Genomic DNA, 20,967 nt, shown 5'->3' with positions numbered 1-20,967 from the left:
CTCGAGGGTTTCCCTTGTTTTCACTGACCCTCTACTTTGTGAAACATGATGTCCTTTTTTAGTAATTGGTCTTTCCTGATGACATGTCCAAAGTAAGTGAGCCAAAGCCTCGCCATCCTCACCCCTAAGGAGCATGAACTTTCTAGGTTGCTACAAAAAGAGACCTGGAAGCTCACACAATCTCTGCTCCTTTCCCATCCAACAGACCTTTTGTCCTTGTTGTTGTTGGCGGTGAACATCCATCTTAGGGGGAGGCTGAGAGCATTGCCAGCTCCCTTCTCATCAGGAGATGAAAATGGTGATATGATGAAAAATCCTCCCGTCTCCACAGTTACATCTTGGCTTATTCTTAAAACGTCCCGAACAGTCTTTATTTCTTTGGAGGGGGTTTAGCAGAGAACAGTCGAGATAGAGTCATTGGCAGCATATTCCTGGAAGTAGAATGCATCACCTTCTTGACTTAATTGGATAATTCATTTTCAATTGGGTGTGCAATCACAACAGGAAAATGTTAGCCTTAATAATACGTATCTGAGATGGGCTGCCTGTGCCAAGAAGCCTGGCCCTGGTGGAATTCTTTAATTCCCCAAAATAAATTTTGCGAAGATAAAATGATATGTGGCCAGAGTGGAGAAAGAACAAAAGTCTAGCAAGCAGTCTTATCCTGGAACTTTCTAGAACACCTTTGTTGGTTGTGGAATTTCATGGAAGACCCGTTTACCCTGGACTCCATTCAGGGTGTTTTATGTATGGAAGGTGTCCTCTGTGCCCCTGGGCCTGAGCGTTGAGGGCCTGGTGTGTTTTGTCGAATGTTGTTTTTTTTCTTTTTCCTTTGTGCCACATCAGCTGCTTAGATGGCTTGAACTGTAGCAGATGGTAACTGGGCTTAGCCCGGGGGCCAAGGGGATAGCCAGGGCCTTTTCTGAAAGTTTCTGGTCCTAGAAGCTGCCTAGAGACCTGGAAGGTGGCCGAGTTGGCTCATGGAGGTTTTCCAGTCCTGTCACGTCACCTCAGGAGACCGCAGCTGACATCAGGTGCTGGGCTGGGAAGGGGTTGCTTGGTAACTGAGGGGAATAGGGGGACACTATGTATAGATTGAGGGTACTGCCCAGCTTGCACATGCTTTCAAGCCAGCTTCCCTGTGGCACTCAGTGTTCCCCCAAAGAGGCAGTTGCTAAGGAACAAGGATGAGCCTAGAGTCTTGGGAGCATCATAAACACTGTGTTGATGAGGATGCTGCCGCATTCGGTGCTCAGCTGCCAAAGCACTGGCTGCCTTGCCAAATGCACTGACGTCAGGCTGTTGCCCAAGCCCATACCGCATCCAGGTCTGCCAGCATGAACGTTCCTGTTTCTGGGCTGTTAGCTGCAGGAAAATTTAGTGGTTGTGTAGGCAAGCTGACAAAAGACCTGACGTTCACATCATACCACCCACCACCCACCATCCACCCACTGCCCCAGCTGCTCCTCTGTATGGCTTCTTCTCTACCTCCTGCCTCTGCTCCAACAACTTATCTGTGTTCCCACCCCAAATGTAAAACATAAACAGGGAAAGCTCACATTTACTGAGCATTTGTTTTAAGTCAGGCACCATGCTAGGTATTTTTTATATTTATTAACTCATTTTCTGATACTTGTGAAACCCCTGTCCTCACAGTAGGTATTGGGCCCATTTTAGAGGTGGGAATACTGAGCTTCAGGTTAAGTAACAGAACTAAAGCGAAGAAGCTAGTAAGTGGTAGGACTCTCGGTTTAGGAGTCTAGACCCACCTGGCCCATGCTCAGGATTTTGAACCTGGAGGATCACATAGTTGCAGAGCCATAAGCCCAACCTTAAATCCTGTCTTCCTAATATTGATGGTTAAAACCTCAAGGGTAGGCAGAGGGAAGTGACCAGCCCCTAACATTTGTTGATTGAAATAATGATGGAAAAGTTGTTAGAAGATTTCTCTGAGCCAGCTAAAACTGGCTGATGACATCAGGTGGTGGTTCTGGTGGGTTAGGTGGTCTTGCCCACACACCCAAGTCATGTCCCTATGGCCTCAGAACACCCCACACCTCCAAATGGTGCTTGCTTAAGAAAGTCCAATGGGAGTACAGTACCCCTCTGCCTGTGAGCCTCCCCGGCTGTCTGAGCCTCCAGGAAAGACCTCAAACTCCCTTCACCATCTGGTCCTCCCAGTGCCTCTCCTGCACCCTCTAGGTCCCACCACCCTCACTCAACATCTACTCAAACCTTGTCATTCCCTGGACACTCAGCTCCTGGCCCTCTGCGTTTCCTGGCTGGCCCATTCCAGGTCATTCTTCAAACTCAACTCCCATTTCACCTCCTCCAGCTGATTTCCCTGCCAGTGTCCTCTGTCTGGGCCTTAACATGGCAACTATTCCCTGCTCTGTGTCCCCTCACAGCTGAGACTTTGTTTCTCCTGCTGTCACCAGGCCTACAGTACTGGACCTGGTGTTGGTTTTTCTTACTGTTTCCAGCACTGTTCTCTGCAGTGCCGGGGTATGGTGGTGCATAATGAAAGTCGGGTGAGTGAATAAAAAGCAGATAGATACACTCCTACGTAGAAATGAAGGAAGAATGTCATCTTGGAATGTCTGCCCTGGAGAGAACTTAAGAAACCATCTTGTCCTACCTTCCCCTCCTCTGGCAGGAGAGTAAACCAAGGACCCAGGAGGTGAGGTGATTTTTCAAGTGCATTGATTTTGTGGGTTTTTTTTTTTTTTTTGATGGTAAAGCCAGGAGGAGATCACACTCCCAGACCACCTGGCTCCTGACTCCCCCGCACCATCTGGCAGCACGACAGGTGGCCCCTGGAAGTAAGGTCGTCATCCTTAGCAACTCCCCCACCCAGCAGGGGAAATAGGAGAAGATTTGTATTTGGGGAACACTTTTACATTTTATTTTATGAACACTTCAGAGCTCTTTGAATAAAAAATAGCCCTTGAGTGTTTAAAGAGAGCCAAGAGGGAGACAGGACTCCAGGTCCAGTAAGAAGCAGCAGCTAGCCAAGGAGGGGGGTGGAAAGTCCAATCTGAGCCTCCCGGGTTAGTGTGGCTGCCGGGCCAGCAAGATGGGGCTTCTCATCTGCAGCGCCCTCAAGATACCGCAGTTGCTCAAGGCAGCAAGAGTGAGGAACCTCCGGGTTCCGACCAGCTAAATTTGGTGAGACAGTTCACACTGCAGCTCACCAGTGTCTGAGAATAAAGAAATCTCAGCGCAAACCACAAGTAAACCTCCCTTGGGAGTCAGCCAATTCAGAGCCAGAGTTAGAACCATTTCCTGGCAGCACATTATTCTCAGAGACTTGAAACTGGGTGAGAGTGGGTGTGTGTGTGCGTGCAAGTGTACACGCTCCACACTTCAGCTTTAGGAAAAGGACGGGCCGGCTTCACCTACCCCAGGGCATTACGACAACACAGCAACAGCGTGAAGGACAGCCTCTGCACCCCAGGGGAGAATGCAGATTCCAGAGCCTGCCCTGACCCGCTGGACAGAGTTGACGTTAAGATGGGCAGTGTATGAGTACCTTTGTTGTTGCTGTTAGTTGCCACCGAGTTGGCTCCAACTCATGGCACCCTTATGTATAACTGCTACAACAAATTACCACAAACTTGGTGGCTTCAAACAGCAGAAATTCAGTCTCTCACAATTCTTGGAGGCTGGGAGTTCAAAATCAAGATGTCATCAGGGCTGTGCTCCCTCTGAAGCCCCTGGAGGAGGATCCTTCCTTTGTCTTCTAGCTTTTGGTACCAAAAAAACCAAACCAGCTGCCATTGAGTCGATTCCAACTCATGGTGACTGCATGTGTGTCCGGATAGGGTTTTTCAATGACTGTGACCTTTTGGAAGCTGATTGTCAGGACTGTCTTCCGAGGTCCCTCTGGGTGGGTTCAAACTGCCAGCCTTTTGATTGGTAGCGGAGTGCTTAACAGTTTATGCTACCCAGGTGTCCTCTAGTGGCTCCTGGGAATTCTTGGTGTTCCTTGGCTTGTGGCAGCATGTCATGGGTTGAATTGTGTCCCCAAAAAATATGTGTATGAATTTGGCTAGGTCATGATTCCCAGTATTGTGTGGTTGTCCACCATTTTGTCATCTGATGTGATTTTCCTATGTGTTGTAAATCCTGTCTCTATGATGTTAATGAGATGGGATTAGTGGCAGCTTTGTTAATGAGGCAGTACTCAATCTATAAGATTAGATTGTGTTTTAAGCTAATCTCTTTCGAGAAAAAAGTGAGCAGAAAGACATGGGGACCTAATACCACCAAGAATACAGCACCGGGAGCAGATCATGTCCTTTGGACCTGAGTTTCCTGCACAGAGAAGCTCCTAGACCAGGGGAAGGTTGATGGCGAGGACCTTCTTCCAGAGCCTACAGAGAGAGAAAGCCTTCCCCTAGAGCTGGCATCCTGAATTTGGACTTCTAGCCTACTAGACTGTGAGAGAATAAACTTGTTTGTTAAAGCCATCTACTTGTATTTCTGTTATAGCAGCACTAGATGACTAAGACAGATCCTATTTCCAAATAAGCTCACATTCTGAGGTCCCGGGTGGACATGAGTTTTGGGGGGACACCACCCGGCTCTCTATAGGGGAGAAAGGATGCCCCAGTTAGAGCCACCTCAAGTTCTCATGTCCAAGAAGCCCTTTCACAGATGATCCTGAGGATGGCAGATGTGAGGTGAACATGCCTAAGACAAATCCATGGCAGAGCCCACCGCAGCCAACCAACGGCTCTGTGTCTCCTTCAGTTCAGGTGGCAGAGAACAAGAGGACTCAGGGTCAGCCACTGCCCATCCCAGCAGCACAGTTGGACACTTCAAGGACACAGGTTGGATTTGCTTAGTTTTTTGTTCCTCAGAGCGTAGCGTGGAGCCTTCCATAGGAAAGTGTCTATTAAATATTTGTTGAAATAGTGTTTGCTTGTTAAAGAGAAGGAACGTTGAGCATGACTCCTACAGGGATTACTTGTTCTAACTTTGGCGAGAGGACAGTTCAGGTTTTGTGTCAGGAAGGAATGAGTCAGACATGGTCTGGAAGGAAACCCAAACAAAGCACTGAAGAAAGGGTGTTGGCCAGGAAGCCGGTGGCCTGGAGACTGGCCTCTGCTATTTACTAAATCCAAAGCAAACCAAACCCATTTCTGTCGAGTCGATTCTGACTCCTAGTGACCCTACAGGACAGAGTAGAACTGCCCCCTAAGGTTTCCAAAGAGCGGTTGGTGCATTAGAACTGCCGATCTTTTGGTAAGCAGACAAGCTTTTAACAAGTGTGCTACCAGGGCTCCTGCTACTTACAAGTTGGGTGAATTCAGCTTGGAGTCTTGGCACCCTCATCTGTAAAATGGGTATCAGGACCTCTGCCTGCCTCACAAGGTGAGATAATGCATAAGCTCTCTGCAAACTGTAAAGCGAGGTACCCATATAAGGAATTTGATTACTTGAAGGCTGACTAAAGTGAAAAGACAATGTGATGTAACAAGCATTCTCTACAATTAGATCATTGCTGACTACGCAAAATTCCACTGCAGGAGGGGACGTGTTTTGAGAATCTTTATAATTGGTAGGCATAACAACTGTTGTGAGGATAGTGCAGGACTGGGCAGTGTTCCGTTCTGTTGTACACAGGGTCACTATGAGTTGGAAGCGACTTGGCGGCACCTAACAACAACAACATGATTTGTAGCGTTGGTAGAATTCTCACCTTCCATGTGGGAGATCTGGGTTCCATTCCCAGCCAGTGCTCCTCATGCACAGCTACCGCCCATCTGTCAGTGGAGGTCTGTGCGTTGCTGTGATGCTAAACAGTTTTTATCAGAGTGTGCAGACTAAAATGGTTGAGGAAGAAAGTCCTGGCGATCACCTTCCAAAAATCAGACAGTGAAAACCCTATGAATCACAACAGAATATTGTCTAATCCACACCTGGTCAGAGGATGGCACAGCACTGGGCAACATATCGTTCTCCTGTGGTTGGGGGTCACCATGAGCCAGGGCCAACTTGACGGCAGCTAACAACAACACCATGATTGACCCTATATGACAGAGTAGAACTGCCCCATAGGGTTTCCAAGGAGTGGCTGATGGATTTGAACTGCTGTCGTTTGGTTAGCAGCGGAGCTGTTAACCTCTGCACCACCATGGCTCCATGATGTGATTAGGACACTTACATATATGGACCCTTTAGAAAAAACAACCCTGTGGGATATTTTTATTCCCATTTTAGAGGTGAGCAAAGGGAAGTTAATATAACTTTCTTAAGGTCATATAATACGTAGAGAAGTTGAGATTCAAACCCAGGTATGTCCACCCGAGAGATGGCTCCGTTGTAGCATCTGGCTGCCAAGGCTCGACTGGGCCTCGTGTGAGCTGCTGCTCTGCGCAGGCCTGTGGGCACCCGGGCCTGCGGGCCAGGTCCTCTGTGCTCCCTGCAAGCATTCTTGCTGCTGGGGGAGCGGTGGGGGTGCATAACTGGGCTGTGTATTGTGGATATTAGCTTCCTGTCATTTTTCCCATCACCCTCAACTCTTGGATGTCATGTGGCTTAGAAGTGGGCCTCTGATACCCAGTCTGCTGCATTGGGAGCACTATGCTCTACCCCCACCCCTACCCCACCCCCGTTCCTTATGCCAGCATGTCCCATCAGAGCAGGCAGCTCATCTACCCTGTAGGGTGGACAGAGGCAGTTCTATTTCCAGTTAAAGAGCAGGCCTTAGGGAAGGTTGGGCTCTTCATCACAAGGAACTAGAAATAACCACTCTTGAGCAAGGACCGTGCTTCTTCAGCTAGGAAGCTGGTTTTCCCAGGCACTCTGCAGTTAACCCCACTGTTACTCTGGTATGCAGAGCGCCCCGGTCCTAGCGGATTAACTTTAGAAGTGGCCTCCAGGCTGAATGCAGCTGCTTTCTGGGAAAGGGTGTGGTGGGAAAAAAAAAGGCTTTAGATAGATCGGGTTCGAACCTCAGCTTCACCAGTGCCGTTTTGGCCTATTAAGCTTCTTAGAGCCTGTTTCTTACTCTTAAAAAATAAAAATAAAAGCTTTAATTTAGCAAGTAACACATATTAAATTCATATTATTTTAAAATATGAAAATACAGATAAGCAAAAAGAAATAGAAAATCATTGGTAATCCTACTGTAAAAAAAAAACAAACTGTTGTTAGACATTATTTTACTGCTGTTGAGATTTTTTTTCCCTGTCTTTCTCTGCTTATTTAAATGCATACAATTGTTTCATTAAACTAATGGTATCATCTCTTGCATGCTGCCTTTTTTACCCAATGTATATTTTATTTTATTTTTATTTCCAATGTATATTTTAAAGACATTGAAAGACATTAACAATGTACTGTCCTCTTAAATGGCTACATGATATTTCATTGTATGGCTTTCCCAATACTTAATGCATCCGTATCTGGTCAAAAATCGGCAAGAACCTTTCTGTTCAACCTAGAGCCTCAACTTCTTCATCTTTAAAATGAGTATTACAGACCCATCTTGCCAAGGCGGTTGTTGTCGTTGTTGTTAGCTGTCATCAGGCGGCCCCCGCCTCCACCCCCCCCACCCCGCTGACTCATGGTCACCACGTGCACATCAGAACAGAAACAATGCCTGGTCCTCCGCCATCACCATAATCAGTTGTAGGTCAGATACTTATGATCCATAGGGTTTTTACTGGCTGATTTTCTGCAAGTAGATTGCCAGGCCTTTCTTCTTAGTCCATTTTAGTCTGGAAGCTCCACTGAAACCTGTTCAGCGTCATAGCAACACGCAGGCTTCCACTAACAGTCAGGTAGTGGTCGTGCATGCGGTGCGTTGGCTGAGAATTAAACCCGGATGTCCTGCATACCGCTGAACCACCAATGCCTCACAGCGTGTGGTAGGTCCTCATAAATGCTCACCTCTTCCCTTTTGTCCTTCCTCTCCACTGGTTCCTTTTAGGCAGGGTATCTACCAATGATGTGATGAACATGCCAAAAATAAACCCATTGTCCAGTATGTCTACTCAGACTTGAACTTGCAGCTCCTGGTTCGCCTGCCCCAGAGATGTTGGTGACAGGCACCAAGGACCACCAGCTCCCCATCACCCTCACCCAGGAGCCCCGATCAGAGACTTCGGCCAGAGCAGACACCACAAAACTGGGCAGCACGTTCCTTGCTCTGAGATGCATCTGTGAACAGTTGAGATCAGCTGGGGTGTCTGGTTATTGTCTGCAGCACCTTATAGGGTCTGATGTGCAATGAGTGTCTCTGTTGTGGGCTGCGATCGCAAGCTAAGTGGAACCCTGGGATTCAGCAGTTGTTCACATCTGCCGCTCCCTGCAGGCTGAGCACTTCTTCCCCCATCCCCCACTTCCCCCATTGATTGGATTGTGTGAGGTTTTCTTCACAGTCAACGTCAAGTGCTGACCATGTTAGGCATGATATGCTTGCATCTCTTTCTTGTCTGAACCCAACTAAATAAAACATCATATTTTCCCTGCTTGATTGAGATATGCAAACCAGATGGAATTCTGTCTGCTTTACAACTGAACACGCTACCCAAAACTTTGGTTAAAGCCAGTAGAATCTGAGCCTTCTAAGAGGTTTAGTTTGTGACTGTTATATTGTCATTGGAGCTGACACAGGGTGGTATTTTTGTTTGTTTTGTTTTTGCTTAAATGGGGAGTATTAAAATGATGATGATAATGCTAATATCTGGCATATATTGTGTGCTTATCATGTGTGGATGCATCGGCATTCGATTGTAAGCTTTATGTGGATTATCTCATTCAGTGCCATCTGTCCCCATTTTATAAATGAGGAAACTGAGGCACGTAGCTAGTAAGAGATGGGACTGGCATTTGAATTCAGCAGTGACTCTGGAGCCCCTCCTTTTAACAGCCCTTGTGATAGGATCAAACAGTATTTATTGTAAAGGTCCTCTCGTATTCTGTCCTCCTTACCCAGCCCTGCTGCCAGTGATGGGATTAAGAAAAAGTCCAGGCTATTTGTTAGGAGAGTGGCTGTTAACAGGCTAGATTGTTAACCAAAAGACTGGAGGTTCAAGTCCACTTAGAAGTACCTTGGAAGAAAGGCTTGGCAATCTCTTTCTGAAAAATCAATGATTGAAAATCCCATGGAGCACAGTTCTACTCTGACACACATGGGGTCACCATGAGTCAGAACTGACTTGATGGTGGCTTATGTTATTTCTTAGGGAGAATCTTTTGCACAACCTTTCTTTCTTGGTGAGCTGCAACATTTCTCGATTTTGAGAATAAGGGAGGAAAGTTGCAAAATCCGGGGTGGGGGGGGGTCCTGCAGTTTCTGGGAGCCCTCAAACGGAGAATCAAAGGAGCCAGAATCATCACCTTGGGGCACCCACAGTAGATCTGATCGCTCCTAGGACCAGGAGCAGTCCCTGGGGAGTAGAGAGAAGAGGCTGGGTAACAAGCCTGAACACATGAAAACCAGATGGATCAGAATTGGGTGCCAGACCAAAGTGGGCATATGCAGCAGAGATTTGCTGAGCAAATGGCTGACTGGATAAATGAAATTACAGTTTATTAAACGCTCATGGGAGGTGTGAGGGGTTTACATATGGCCTTGAAGATTTATTTCAGTTTAAACATGCAAGCAGAAAAGCACCCGAATTCCATACATGCAGATCTATGTGTGAAATTTATAACTAGAGGTTTCACCAACCGGGAGACTTGTTGTCATTAGGTGCCGTCAAGTAGGTCATGACTCATAGTGACCCCATGCACGACGAAATACTCTGTCCCATGCTGGGGTTAAACCTCTGCCTTTGAACCTGGGTCATTTCTCCCTAGGGAACATTCAACAGTCATTTTGTTAACTTATCTTCATGTTATCCTAATAATGTCATCATTAAGAAGGTAAATTGAGCTCAGCAAGGATTTCTACATTACCTAGCACCTTATATAATTTTTAAAAATCGTAATACTTAATAGAGGTATTTCTGATTTATCCACTATTTGGGGTTATTTGAATATGGCTCTGTTTTCTTCGAAAGTAACTAGAAGGCAGAGCTGACTCTGTGTATTCATATTGAAATACACCCATGGACATGCCAATTTTTGTAGATGAGTCTGTAACCTGCCAGGGCAGCATATTAAAAAACAAACAAACCAAACCTGTTGCCGTTGAGTTGATTCCGAAGCATGGAGACCCCATGTGTTACAGAGTAGAATTGTAGGGTTTTCTTGGCTGTAATCTTTACAGAAGCAGATCGCCAGACCTTTGTTCCACAGTGCCACTGGGTGGGTTGAACTGCCAACCTTGAGGTTAGTATATGAGTGCAAACCATTTGTGTCACCCAGGGACCTTTAGGGCAGCATATATAACCAAAGGAAGTAGAAATATGACTTGCTGTCTTAGTGTTCACTAGCACATTAGGGTGAGATAACTGAGGGACACTCCTACAGGATCAGCAGATATGCCTTCAGTGGCCAATGGTGGCCAGTGAGTTGAGAAGGGACCCTTCAGAGAGTCTGCACATACCCTGCCCCCAAAGGGCTGCCGGCCCCTCAGGCCCTTGCACTCTGAAAACTCTGACCTGGATGTATGTGGTGACGGTGGAGTTAATTTCAGTACCTGGTATTCCACTTCTGGAAGCACTACTTGGTGTGTGTTTAGATGGCTGCTGCTTGCCCCTCCTCACCAAAGTCAGTCCTGTCCTTGCTCCCTGTAACCTCCCATGGAATGCTGGGTGAAGAGGTCAGCCCTTTGTTGTAAATATGCATTTAATGGGAAATTACAAATGAAGAGGCTGGTCTACCGTATGTAAAGGGAAGCAGATGTGTGCAACTGTCTCTCTAAAACCACTCTGGAGAGTCATTTAGCTCCTCTGGACACAGACAAGCATCTCTCAGGTTACCAGGCAACTGTAAGTAACAAATACTTGTGCGTCTGGGAATGAAGGGGTGAAATCGGACTTTTTCTAAATGTCCTCATCACTTGTCATAATAAAAGCCCCTGCCAAAAGGGCCTCCATGTTCTGGGCTGTCCAGGTTAGCCCAAGTTCCTGTACCCACCCTCCAAAGTGGCCAAGAGCTCTGGAGTCAGACTGCCTGGGAGACATCCAGCTTTCCTTAGTGCTAGATTATGACCCTGGGTAACTTATGCTCCCCGGACCTCAGTTTGCTCATCCCTAAAATGGGAATAATAATAGTTCCAACCTCTTAGAGAGTTAAATGAGTTGATGGGTGTCAAGTTCACGGGTACAGAGCCTGACAGATAATATGTGTGCAACAAATACTACATATTAGTATTCCCTTACACTGTCAGTTTTCTCAGCAAACCCCTCACAAATTCTTAGAAGGGGGAAATTCTTGGAAGGAAACTTCCCTTTGGAGACTACAGAGAGATCTTCAAACATACATGCCATAAGTATGCTCCTCGGGTATGCCCTAGAAGAAGTGCACACCACCTTTGAGCCCACCTAGCTGCCTGTTTGTCCAGCTGTGGGCAACCTGGCGGGGGTGGGGAGGCTTTCCTTACCAGCTGCCCTCATGTGAACAGATAACCCCATGTGGAATTGGGCTCTCAGCCACGCAGGGCTGCCTCACTCTGAGCTACTTACTCTGTCACACCCTACCCTCTTCTTGCTTATTCCATTCCCAGCCTCTAGCCCTTACAGAGGTTTCAGATTGTCTTGGTGGTGGCAGTGTATGCTGTCCAGTTGATTCCTACTCATAGCGATCCCATTTGACAGTATAGAACTGCCCCATGGCGTTTTCTTGGCTGTAATCTTTATGGAAGCAGATCGCCAGGTCTTTTTCCAGAAGAGCAGCTGGATGGGTTTGAGCCTCCAACCTTTTAGTTAGCAGCTGAGCACTTAACCATCATGCCACGAGGGTTCCTTATTGTCTTGGTAGCCAGATTTAATCCATCCTTCCAGTTGGTCTCTAGAGAAGCAAGACCTGCCCTAGTTCTTCCTAAAGACAGTAACTTCCTCCTTTGGGTGAGCTTATTAAATTCTGTCTAACCCAGTCATTATGTGACCTTTCCTAGAAGCTCTCTTGGTGTTCTGGAGACTCGGCCTACGCAGAAGGGCCCTTCTTGCTGAGCTACTATTCAGTGTCCTTGTTGTTGTATCTTTTATTGTACTCAGAGAAGGGTTTAACATGTTATAGCAATTGCCTTCCAGAAAGTTCCCACTGTCTTCTATTTAAACATGTCAAATACTTGATTATTCATGTTTTAAAATACCTTTATTGAGATATAAATCATGTATCATACAGTTCAGCCATTTCAAGTGTACAGTTCAATGGTTTTCAGTATAGATCACCACAATTTTAAAATATTTTTATTGCCCCTCAAAAAGAAACCCCATACCCATTAGCTGTTACCCACCCTCAACCTCCTATCCCAACCCTGAACCCTAGCATATGACTAATCTATTTTATGTTTCTATAGATTTGTCTATTCTGGACATTTCATATAAATGGAATCATACAATATGTGGCTTTTTCTGTTGGACTACCTTCACTTAGCATAATGTTTTCAGGTTCATCCATGTTACATAATGTTTCAGTACTTCATTCCTTTTTATGGGTGAATAGTATCATACTATTGTGTATGATATACCGCCTTTTATTTATTCATTTACCAGTTGATGGACATGTAAGTTGTACATCATGTTCTTTTTAACAATCTCTACCTGAGATTGCCTTTCAATTCCCAACCATTTTTTGAGAACAGGCTTTTTTTTTTCATAGCCCCACAATACTTCTTGGTTCTCTCATGAGTGTAATCCCTGTGCAAACATTATATTCTGAATAGCCATAAAAAAAAAATTAAAGTTTTTTTTGTTTGTTTGTTTAGAGTTAGTTTATGAAGACTGGCCAGAAGAAATGATTCTGACCATATGGTTTCTTTTTCTTCTTTTCTTCTGTGGCATTATTTGGAATCTAAAAATTCACTCAGTTTAGATCAGTATTCAAACTGGTTGAGGATAAAATAAAGTTTCCCCTTTTATGAGCTAAAAGCAAAAATACTTTAGAATTTTAACAGAGGAAGAATGAACAGAGCAAACAAGCATACTTTTTTTTTTTAATAATATTTTATTGAGTTTTCAGCGGAGGTTTACACAGCACTTTAGGTTCCCATTCAATAATGTATACACAAGTCATTCAGTGACATTGTTTACATTCTTCACAATGCATGAGCATTCTCATTATTTCCATTCTGGTTGTTCTGTTTCCATTTATCTAGTCTCCCTGCACCCTTGCATTCTCATCTTTGTTTTAAAGTAACTGTTGACCATTTGGTCTCATACAGGTAATTTTTTAAAGGAGCACAATACTTATGGGTAATGTTCAGTTCATTATTTTGTGATCCAGTCTGTTATTTAGCTACAAGGTGACCTCCGGGGTTAGTTTTGGTTCAAGGTTTGAAGAATATCTCAGGGCATAGTCTTGGAGAGTCCTCCAGTCTCAACCAGTCCAGTAGGTCTGGTTTCTTGTCTTTCTTTCTTTTTCTTTTTTGGTAAATTTGAGGTTCAGCTCCACATTTTTCTCCCATTCTATCAGTGTCCATCTATTGTGGCCCTGATTAGAACGGTCAGTAGCGGTAGCCGGGCACCATCTAGCTCTTCTGGCCTCAAGGTAGATGAGGCCATGGCTCATGTAGCCTGTTTGTCCTAAACATACTTTCTTTTTAATAGGAACTGACTAGGGGTCAGGTTGGGTCCAACAACACCTATAATGTTTTCCTGCTGGGGAGCCGATTTTTCCAAGCATGCTCTCTACCCAGGCCTGGTGCTACACCTGGTAGAAACTTTGAAGGTTCACAAATTTCTCTGAAGGTTTGTAAGTGGCTTTCAGTTTTGCTTGTGTGAATGTGAGAATGAGGTCAGATGGAGTAAGTAGGACTCAGGGGGTTATACTGAAGGCCAGAGCTCAAGGCTGCTGGGCAATGGGACTGTTCATTACCGAATGTAACGTGTCCCCTGGTGGCTCCTGCATACTGGTGCTGAGCATGGTTTCTCTGGGAGTTGAATTATTGGGGTTTCTTCTGCTGAATGGGGCCCTTGTGTGTCCCCACCTTAGATGGCTGCCCTGAGGAATTCCTCCTTGAAAATCTCAGTGACCTGGTAAATGTACCCTTCCCTCCCAACCACAGGATAAATTCACATCTGGGATTCAATGATTCACTTGGGGGAGAAGGCAAATCGGAATGTGTAATGTAACAAGGGAATCCCTGGGTGGTGCATACAGTTAATGAATGTGTCTGCTAACCAAAAGGCTGGATATTCGAGTCCACCAAGAGATGCCTCGGAAGAAAGGCCTGGTGATCTACTTCCAAAAAAATCAGCCATTGAAAACCCTATGGAGTACAGTTCTATTCGGATACACATGGGGTCACCATGAGTTGGGAAATCGACTCAATGGCAACTGGTTTTTAATGTAACAAGGGCCAGGCAAAAACACAATATATTTATGCACCAAACTGTGATCACAAAAGGAAGACCAACATTTGATTCAATTTTGTGTCTACTTGGGTGCTCTTTGATTGTCTCCCTCCCAGAATTCACATGTGGAGATGTGAAAAAGCTTAGTCTTTAGAATCAACTGGTAGATCTGTGGATCTTGGGCAAGTGGCCCCCCTCTTTCTGAGATTGTTTAGGTCTCAAGGATGCTTCCTCCCACCCTACAAGAGAGTTAGTGAGGATTAAATGAGATAGCTTGCATAAATGGCCCAGTACAGAAGTGCTCAATAAATGCTGTTTCTAAAATTCTTCTCCTGCAAATGATTTTTTTTTTTTTAACCCTGGTTCATACCAAGTTTTAGAGAAACTGTGTATAAGGAAACATCCTAGGACCTATTCCCACAGGATGGCGCTAGTTCTTTGTGCTTCTGGGAAGCCATTTGTCTCCCTTAAGCTCCTAGATCAGAAAGTCAAGCATAGGGTGAGGCCCACAGCACGTATTTGGTAGATAGTATTTGATAGTATCAATCTAATAAACGTCAAGAACACTACAGCCTTTCAGATAAAGTCTGTCCTCCCAAAGGGGTGTGGAAGCCGTAGCAATGATGATTGTTTTTCATTTACATCCTCATGTTTGAGGACCAGAGCCACAAATTGAAGAGCCAGAAGTGGATTCCAGCAACTTAAAATACCATATTAATGCCGTCAGTATCCAAACAGACAAGTTGCTTTTCCTCCAGTGACTTTCTTGGCAGAAAATTAAAAAAGAAAAAAATGGTTACATGATTTAAGAAAATGTTGTGGTGCTTGGTGATAATGACTTACATTTCTATAATGCTTTCCAGCTTACAGAATACTTTCACATTATTATTGCCCTGAATTCTCACAACTCCCAGGGGTGGGTAAGAGAATTCTGTATTATGATTAAGGAAAGACTGCCTTTATCACTTACTTACCATATGGCTGTGTGTGTTATTTAAGCTCTCTGAGCTTATTTTCCTAATTCTTAAAGTGGGAATAATAGCACCTTCCTTTTAGGCTTACAGATTTAGTAGTACAGATTATATGAGATAATGTATGGATAATGCCAACCACAGAGTAAGTGCTTAAGAAATGGCAACTCTTAGTATACGTATAGGTATAGGTATGATAATCCTCACCTTATCAGTGAAAAACCAGTTGCCGTCCAGTCAATTCTGACTCTTGGTGACCCCACGTGTGTCAGAGTAGACTGTGCTCTATAGGGTTTTCAAGGTTGGAATCTTTTGGAATTAGATCGCAGGCCTTTCTTCCAAGGCACCTCTGGATAGATGCAAACCTCCAACCTTTCTGTTAGCAACCAAGCACGTTAACCGTTTGTACCACCCAGGGACTCCGTTTACAGATAACAACAAACGGCCCATTGCCTTCGAGTCAATTCTGACTTATAGCAGCCCTATAGGACAGAGTAGAACTACCTCATAGGGTTTCCAAGGAGCAGCTGGTGGATTCGAACTGCTGACCTTTTGGTTAGCAGCCAAACGCTTAACCACTGTGCCGCCAAGGCTCCCCTTTACAGATAAGGAAACTGAAAATGACACTCAGTCTGCCAGAGACCACACCGCTGGTATGTAATTGGTAAAGCCAAAATGCAAACTCAATTCTTCTGTCTCTTATTCCTTTTTCCATGATACTTTAGCAAAGATGTATAAATCAGGAATATGTTGGTGCATCTGCCAGCAAAATTCACCACTCTGACTCTGTTACTCAGTTTCCCTGGTGTACTAATATTGTAATTGTTCACTTTTGTATTCACAGAACATCATCAAGAAGGTGATTGGGCAGAAGTTTGTGTACAAGTTTGTCTCTTTCCCAGAGATACTGAAGATGGATCCACACGCAGTGGAGATCAGCCGGGAGAGCCTTTTGCTGCAGGACAGAGACTGTAAGGTGCCGCCCGAGGGCCGCGAGGCGCACAAACACAGCCTGTCGGCCCTCAAAAGCACGAGCCGCAATGAATATATCCACTCAGGCCTGTACTCATCCTTCACCATCAACTCCCTACAGAACCCACCAGATTCTTTCAAGGCAATCAAGACAGAGAAGCTGGAGGAGCAGCCTGAAGGCAGTCCTCCCGTGGAAGAAGTCAGGACTGTCATCAGGTTTGTGGCTAATAAAACCAACAAGCATGTCACCAGGCCTGTGGTGTCCCTGCCCTCCACGTCCGAGGCCGCAGCTGCATCTGCCTACCTGGCCTCGTCCGTCTCAGCCAAGATCTCCTCCTTAATGTTGCCAAATGCTGCCAGCGTTTCCTCCGCGTCACCCTCCTCATCGCGGTCCCCATCCCTATCCCCCAACTCACCCCTCCCTTCTGAACACAGAAGCCTCTTCCTGGAGGCCACCTGCCATGACTCGGATTCCCTGGAGCCTTTGAACCTGTCATCGGGCTCCAAGACCAAGTCGCTGTCTCTCCCCCCAAAGGCCAAAAAACCCAAAGGCTTGGAAATCTCTGCACCCCCACTGGTGCTCTCCGGCACCGACATTGGATCCATCGCCCTTAACAGCCCAGCCTTGCCCTCGGGATCCCTCACCCCAGCCTTCTTCACTGCACAGGTAAGAGCCAGCCCTGTCATCCCAGTTTAGCAAAAAGGAAGAAAGAGCAACCCAAACTACTACCTTCCAATCCTTTAAAAGATAATCCCTAGGAGTCATGATCTATACCAGTGACTATCGAGTCAGCTGTGACTCCTGGTGACCCCATATGTGTCAGAGTAGAATTGTGCTCCACAGGGTTTTTTAAATACATATATTGTATATTTGGTGGCTATGTATACAACCAGACATACGTCCATTCACGATTTCTACATGAACAGTTCAATAACATTGGATACATACTTAATGTTGTGTCAACATTCTCACTGTCTCTACCCATATTGTTTCATCACCATTAATTTAAGCTCTCTGCCCCTTAAAGTTCCCATCTGTGCTTTAGATTAACAGTTGTCAGTTTTCACTCATATAGATAACCGTAAGAGCTCTATGCTCTCAGCAAACCTTCTTTATTAATCAGGCTAAACCATTGTTTAGTTTAATGATGGCTTCATGGGATAGTCTCAGTTCAAGGTTTAAAGACTATTTGTGGGCATTAGATTCGGGGATTTCCCCAGTCTCAGTAGATCCAGTAAGTCTGGTTTCCATATGAGTTAGAAGTTCTATTCCATGTTTTTCCTCTTTTTGATCAGGACCTGTCTGTTGGGTCCTTGATCTCCATAGGGTTTTCAATGGCTATTTTTCAGAAGTAGATCACCAGGCTCCTGGATGGACTCAAACTGCCAACCTTTCCATTAGCAGCTGAGCATGGTAATCATTTGCATCACCCAGGGACGACTCATGTCCCACAGTCTGTGTAAATGTGAGAGGAAATTACTTTGCCATCCTCAGATCAAAGTGTTCATAAGAGTAAAGGTTTGCTTATCTTGGTTACAGAAAGATGCTTGATTGTTTTCTTGCTTTGAGTAGCCTAAGGTGATCGAAAGATGTAACGTGCACATTGGCTGTTAAAGCAGATCGAAACCGTTATTTCCTAGGGAAACTTGAGCTGGTCAGTTTACATTTCCGAAGGCATTTGGGCTTTGTGAAATCTTTATGGTGGAGTCCTCTCTGTGGGCACTTAATAAGTAGCCATTTGTTTTAACAAGAAAACAGATGTTAACTGATAGCGCCATTGCTGTTGTCATTGTGGAGCTGGGCTTGTTCTGTGAGTCATTAATAAGAAATGAAAGGGTCACACCAAACACTGAGGAAGAGATGCTGTACTAAAAACAGTGCTACTCTGAGAAAACCCAGGTCCACATCGCGTGGGGGTAAAACAAACTCATGGAGGAAGAAAGTCTTCGTTGCTATTAATTCTAACGATAAAGTAGACTCTTCCTTTAAGTAAAATACTCACATGCCCTTTGTTGCCCAAATGGCAGTTGCAGGGCAAAGACAAAGTAAAAACAAAAAATACAGTTGCCATCAAGTCAACTCCAACTCTTGGCGACCCTGTGTGTGTTGGAGTAGAACTGTGCTCCGTAGAGTTATCTATGGCTGATTTTTTGGAAGCAAATTGCCAGGCCTTTCTTCCAAGGCATCCCTTGGTGGACTCGAACCGCCAACCCTTTGGTTAGCAGCTGAGCACATTAACTGTTTGCACCATCCAGGGGCTCCCTTTAAAATATACATTGAGTGACAAAGTAGGTACCAGTTGCTGTTTCCCTTTGAAAACATGGATGCAATTTAGCAGCAGAAGAGGTTAAGAGCATTGGCTGTCAGGTCACGGGCCAGAATTCAATGCCAGGCTAGACCCCTTAGTGGAAGTGTGGCTGTGGGAAATTGTTCTCTGAGCCTGTGCCCACCTCTGGGAAAAGGATTGTTGAAAGGATTTAATGGAATAATGGCCGTGATCAGTGAGCTACAACTGGTAAGTACTGTTATCATTGAGCTTTGTGCCTCCAGAGTATGGGTCAGAACACTTATTCTTCCAGCCACTGTAATCATTAGCGTTCTTGTCATCAGCATCAGCATTATTGTAGCTCTGCACATGTGCCAGGCACTATTTTCAGCACTTTACACACATCCCCTTATATATCTTTCATAGCAACCCTATGAAGTAGCTACTATTACACTCCCCTTTTATAGCTAAGTAAAATGAGGCACAGAGGTAAGGTAACCTTGTCCAGGATCACACAACAAATAGGTGGTAGGAATGGATTTGAGCCCAGTGAGTCTGCTTCCAGAGGCCATGCTCTTAAGTAAAAGTCATGGCTGTTCCCCTGCAGAACTGTCACTAGGGAAATGCTCCATTGTCCCTGATCATGATGGCAGTTGAGGGACATGGAGAAGTTTGAGGTCTGCAAAGCAGCTCTTTGCCATTTCCCTCTGCATGGCTTTTCCAGATTGTGGTTCAGGGATTTCATGGCAAGTTAAGCTTGTCAGTTGGTGGTAGGAGTCCCTGGGTGGTATAAACGGTTAATGTGCTCTGCTGCTAAACCAAAAGGTTAGTGGTTTGAGTTCACCCAGAGGTGCCTTAGAAGAAAGCCCTGGCAGTCTACTTTTGAAAAATCAGCAATTGAAAACCCTATGGAATACAGTTACACATGGAGTCACCATAGTCAGAGTTGACTCAACTACTATTTTTTTTCTTTTTTAAGCTGGTGCTACCATGTTTGCAACCACAGAGGGGTGGGCTGAGGGCTCAGTTATGGGTCAGAATGAGCACATGTGCTCTTAAGTCAGCCATTTCTAGCAAAGCAAAACTGCCCAGTGACTAAGGGCTGCCGAGTAAGTGACTCAGAAACAGTGACTCCTGGGATAGCTCAAAGAGGTAACTTGAGAAACTAGGGCAGGCTGGACAATCTCAGGAGCACCTCCCCTAACCTCCTTTGTGTTTACAACTATAAGGTTTAGCAAGGCCTAAAGCCGGGCCAAAGCCAACTCTGATTTCAGTACCTGCTTTCTCTGCCAGGCTGTATTACCTTTTCTGAACCCTGTAGTCGGCTCAGAGGAAATTTCCTCTGGCTTGCTGTGTGGTGTTAGACTAGATACTGTGAAGTAGCCCAGGTGGTACAATAGTTAAGCACTCAGCTGCTACCAAAAAGTTGGCGGTGTCAACCCAACTAGCAGCTCCAAAGGAGGAAGACACGGTGATCTGCTTCCGTAAAGATTACAGCTTAGGAAACCTTAAGAGGCAATTCTGCTCCATCACAGGGGGTCACTGTGAGTCAAAAATTGACTCAACGGCACCTAACAACAGCCCCTCAGTGGGGCTGAGGGAAGGTATGGCTGGGCTGAGGGGAGGAGGGAACTTAATAGGAGACTCGGTTAGAGGGTGTCTGCAAATGAATGGACACAAAGCTCAAGACCTCAGGACAGAACCTACTAAAAAAAATGACCTAAAAGCAGAGAGGGGAAAGCATAGGAAAGCCAGGATGCTTTTCATCGTGCTTTAGGCAGACGAGAGTACATGGTCCTCAGCAAAGTTGGGAGGACGAGGCCCTGAAGTTTGAGTTAGGATGAGGAAATTCAAGAAATGAGACTAGGGCTTCCCGAGGGCAGGGGAGTAGAACTAGGGTGGCCAGGGCCAAGAGAGAGCCTAGGACCAAAGGAGGGAGGGCATACGAGTGCTTTAAACCTGTTCAGAGCTCAGGGAATCATGCTGTGTTTGTGAGAAGCCAGTACCCCAGAACTTAAACCCCACCTTGAGATTCCCTCACATTCCAGGAGTGTCAGCCTGCACCTGGCTTGGCCATGGTTGGCAGAGAGGGAGGGAGAAAAGAGATAATGAGGGAGAAACCAGAGAGAAGAGAAAGGTCAGGATTGGGGGTCTGGTATTCAAAACCCAATTCTCTGGCTGATTTCACCCAGGTGGTTTCCTTAACAGCGAGGATATTCAGGCTGTTTTATCTTGACCTCAGACTAGAGCCTCAGGTCGTTTAGGATTAGGGTAGGCCTGCAGTCAAGGTAGGAACCCCTTGATGGTGCAAATGGTTAACCCTATCAGCTGCTAAAT

The 20,967-nt window shown here is 45.4% G+C and overlaps 1 protein-coding gene across 3 annotated transcripts in view; it reads left to right on the top strand.

Moving 5' to 3' along the window:
* The window catches only part of ELK3 (ETS transcription factor ELK3), a 92,907-nt gene that overhangs the window by 45,433 nt on the left and 26,507 nt on the right, over positions 1–20,967 (top strand). For all 3 annotated transcript variants that reach the window (XM_064283710.1, XM_064283709.1, XM_064283708.1), the window contains one exon: positions 16,236–17,030. In XM_064283710.1, the coding sequence (XP_064139780.1) occupies positions 16,236–17,030 (795 nt within the window). The remainder of the gene's footprint in view (positions 1–16,235; positions 17,031–20,967) is intronic.

Source organism: Loxodonta africana, chromosome 4 (assembly GCF_030014295.1).
Source record: "Loxodonta africana isolate mLoxAfr1 chromosome 4, mLoxAfr1.hap2, whole genome shotgun sequence".
In the NCBI taxonomy this organism is placed as follows: Eukaryota; Metazoa; Chordata; class Mammalia; order Proboscidea; family Elephantidae; genus Loxodonta; species Loxodonta africana.
Note: the sequence above shows the minus strand (reverse complement) of the source record. Positions and strands in the feature narration are given on the sequence as shown.